The 2,929-nt window shown below is 50.7% G+C and overlaps 1 protein-coding gene across 1 annotated transcript in view; it reads left to right on the top strand.

Moving 5' to 3' along the window:
• Positions 1 to 2,286, top strand: part of EVC2 (Ellis van Creveld syndrome 2) — a 140,938-nt gene extending 138,652 nt beyond the window's left edge. The window contains exon 19 of the mRNA XM_006893641.1: positions 2,080 to 2,286. Within this exon, the coding sequence (XP_006893703.1) occupies positions 2,080 to 2,286 (207 nt within the window). The remainder of the gene's footprint in view (positions 1 to 2,079) is intronic.
• The last annotated feature ends 643 nt before the right edge of the window (positions 2,287 to 2,929 follow it).

Here is a 2,929-nt window from a genome sequence, read left to right as displayed (position 1 = left end):
TCCATCCATCCATCCATCTTTCCATCCATCCATCCATCCATCCATCCATCATCCATTACTCCATCCTTACTCCATCCATCCATCCATCCATCCATCCATCCATTTTTCCACCCTTCATCTGTGCATTTCACATCCATCCATTTTTCCACTATCCATCCATCCACCCATCCATCCATCCATCCATCCATCCATCCATCCATCCATCCATCCACCTATCCATCCATCCCTTCATCCTTTCCTGCACCTATCCTTTCATCCTTCTAGCTAGCCATCCTTCTGTCTATCCATCTGTGTATCAGTTCAGCCATCTACATGCCTTAAACTGGAGTCTAACCTACATTTTTGGGGTTGATGCTCCAGAGAAGTTGCAAGTCCAAGGTAGAGAGGTCCAGACTCCTCTTCCACCTTGGATATCCCCCAGCTTCATCCAATGGCTGAATCTTAAAAAAACTATAGTGAAATATGACAGATAGGAAATTGATATTGGCAGTAAATGTATGTGCAATTTATATTGTCACATGTGTATATTCATGTTTTCCCTCCATAATCAAGAAACAGAACTATTTCATCACCCAGAAGGTTTCCTTTGTGCTTGCTCTAAACTTAGGGGATATTGGTAGCTCATTGGTAGAATTCTCACCTTCCATTCAGGAGACGTAGGTTCTATTCCAACTAATAACCCCTCATGCTCCACCACCAGCCATCCACCGTGCAGACCTGAGTGTGCTGTGGTGTTGAACAGGTTTCGGCAGAACTTCCAGGCTAAAACAGACTTGGAAGAAAGGCCTGGTTATCAATTATTTTAAAAAAATCAAGTGTTCAAAAACCCAGTGGAAAGGGAGCTCTGGTGGCCTACTGGCAAGAAGCTGTACTTCAATACTGAAGGCTCATGGTTCGAATCCACCAGTTGCTCCAATGGAGAAGGAGGGGCCATCTCCTCCTGAACCAGTCAGATCCACTTTGACGGTACACAACAAGACAAACAAAAAAAACCCCCACCAAAAACAACCAACCAACCAGCCACCAAACAAATACAAAACCTCCAAAAACAAACAAACAAAACCACATATACACACACACAAAACCCAAACAGAAAAGCCCCCAGTGGATCAGAACAGTCTCTTCGTGACCCGTCATGGGGCTGGCACCTCCTGTGCCATGTGCGTAGTCACTGTGAGTTGGGGCCAGCTTGACTGCGCCTAGCAAAGACTCAGACCATGGCCAGCGAGTGGACTCTGGCCCTGGCAGCCCTCCCTCGGGTTCCTGAGGCGGTGAGTGTTGGTCAAAGCACACTGCCCATCTTTCTTCGTCAGAGCAGCTGGTGGATTCGAACCTCTGACCTCTCATTTAGCATCATGTGCTCTGCCAGCTGGGTCCCTACAGACTGAAGACCATCCCAGGGTTCATGGCCGCACTATGCCCTCCCTCGCAGCTGGCTCTGCTCTCCGTCCCTGCGTGCTGTCACGTTTGGAATGTGCTGGGACTGTGAGGTGATGGAGGTGATGTGGGGTCAGGCACGGTTTTAATCTATTGTTCTGAAAGCACCGTGCATCGGAGCTAACTCAATGGCCCCCCACAACTCTAGTAGTGCGTGCTGTGAGGTGCTGGAGATTGCCCTTCTGCACGCGGTGTGCTTGGCCGAGCCTGCTGGCTGGTTCCTTTTCTGCCCAGTGGCATCCAAGGCACAGGCATATCCCAATGTCTAACTGCTCACCACCGAGGGTTATTCAGATGTTTCTAGAAGCCACATCCCCCTTGCTGTCCACTGCCGGCAGCCTGAACAGGAATATGGGGTGTTTATGGGTCCTGCACTGACCCGGCCTTTGCTGTGAGGATTTAGGATCAGCGGGGAGAGCTGGGAAGGGCTGGGAGTATGGATGGAGCTTCAGAAATGTGCGGGGAACCAGGGCTGCTGGCAGCATTGATTTTTGTGACAGGTCTGTGAATTTGGGAGCATGTTTTTAAGACCAAGCTACTGAAATATTTACCACTCAGGGGACAGAAAGTCCCAGAATACCGTAACAGGGCTGCTCTGGAGACCTGAGCGATGAGATTTGTCCTCTCTGTTCACCCCTCCAGGAGCTGAGGCTGGCTTCTTACCTCACCCAGCTGGCGGTGGTCCCAGGGCCCACGCTGCACCGGCTCCTGAGTGTGGTCCAGCCCACGGTCCCCCAGCCCGAGCTGCTCTCTGCACTGGACGTGGTCAGCGAGAAGTATGCGGACCTGTCGGCCGCAGAGGGGAGCGACAGCGGCGGGGAGCAGGCCGATGCGGGCAGGCAGAGGTGAGCGTGGTGGGGACAGCCGTGGTGCACCCCATGGAGACAGGGATGGGGAAGGACACACTGGGCGTCCTTGGCCTTTCCTGGAGGCCACACCATTGTTTAAGGAGCAAATGACAACCAGAGGTGTCTTTAAAAAGTCTGTCATTCTCAGCTCAATGCTGTCAGACTGGAACTGACTCATAGCTGACCTTCCGGTGGTTTTCGGAGGCTGTAAATCGCAAAAGAGGAGGCTGCCCTTCTTTCTATCATTGAGGTTCGGGGAAACACAGGTCTACTTGGGTGTCCATGCTGAGCTGTAAATCTTTACAGGCTGAGGTGTTTGCCTGTCCTAGGAATGTCATCTCAGTGGGATCAGACAGTCTCTGTCCCTCTGTACTGGCCTTGTCCACTCAGCATCATGTTTCTATAACATCCTGGCATAGATCAGACATCATTTCTTTCATGCACTGGGCTTTTCCATTCATCTGTTGATGAATGTGGCTCGTTGGACCCATTGTCTCCTGTGGGTAGCACTGAGTGACCGTTGGTGTTGAGGTGGATGTTTGAATCCGTCCTTTGAGGCACATATGCAGGACTGAATTGTTGGGGTAGATTGCATCTCTGTTTAACTCGATGAAGAATCATCGTATTCTTTCCCACATTGCTGT

The sequence above is a fragment of the Elephantulus edwardii genome, unplaced genomic scaffold, assembly GCF_000299155.1.
Source record: "Elephantulus edwardii isolate Elephantulus edwardi_28Jun2011 unplaced genomic scaffold, EleEdw1.0 scaffold00129, whole genome shotgun sequence".
Taxonomy (NCBI): Eukaryota; Metazoa; Chordata; class Mammalia; order Macroscelidea; family Macroscelididae; genus Elephantulus; species Elephantulus edwardii.
Note: the sequence above shows the minus strand (reverse complement) of the source record. Positions and strands in the feature narration are given on the sequence as shown.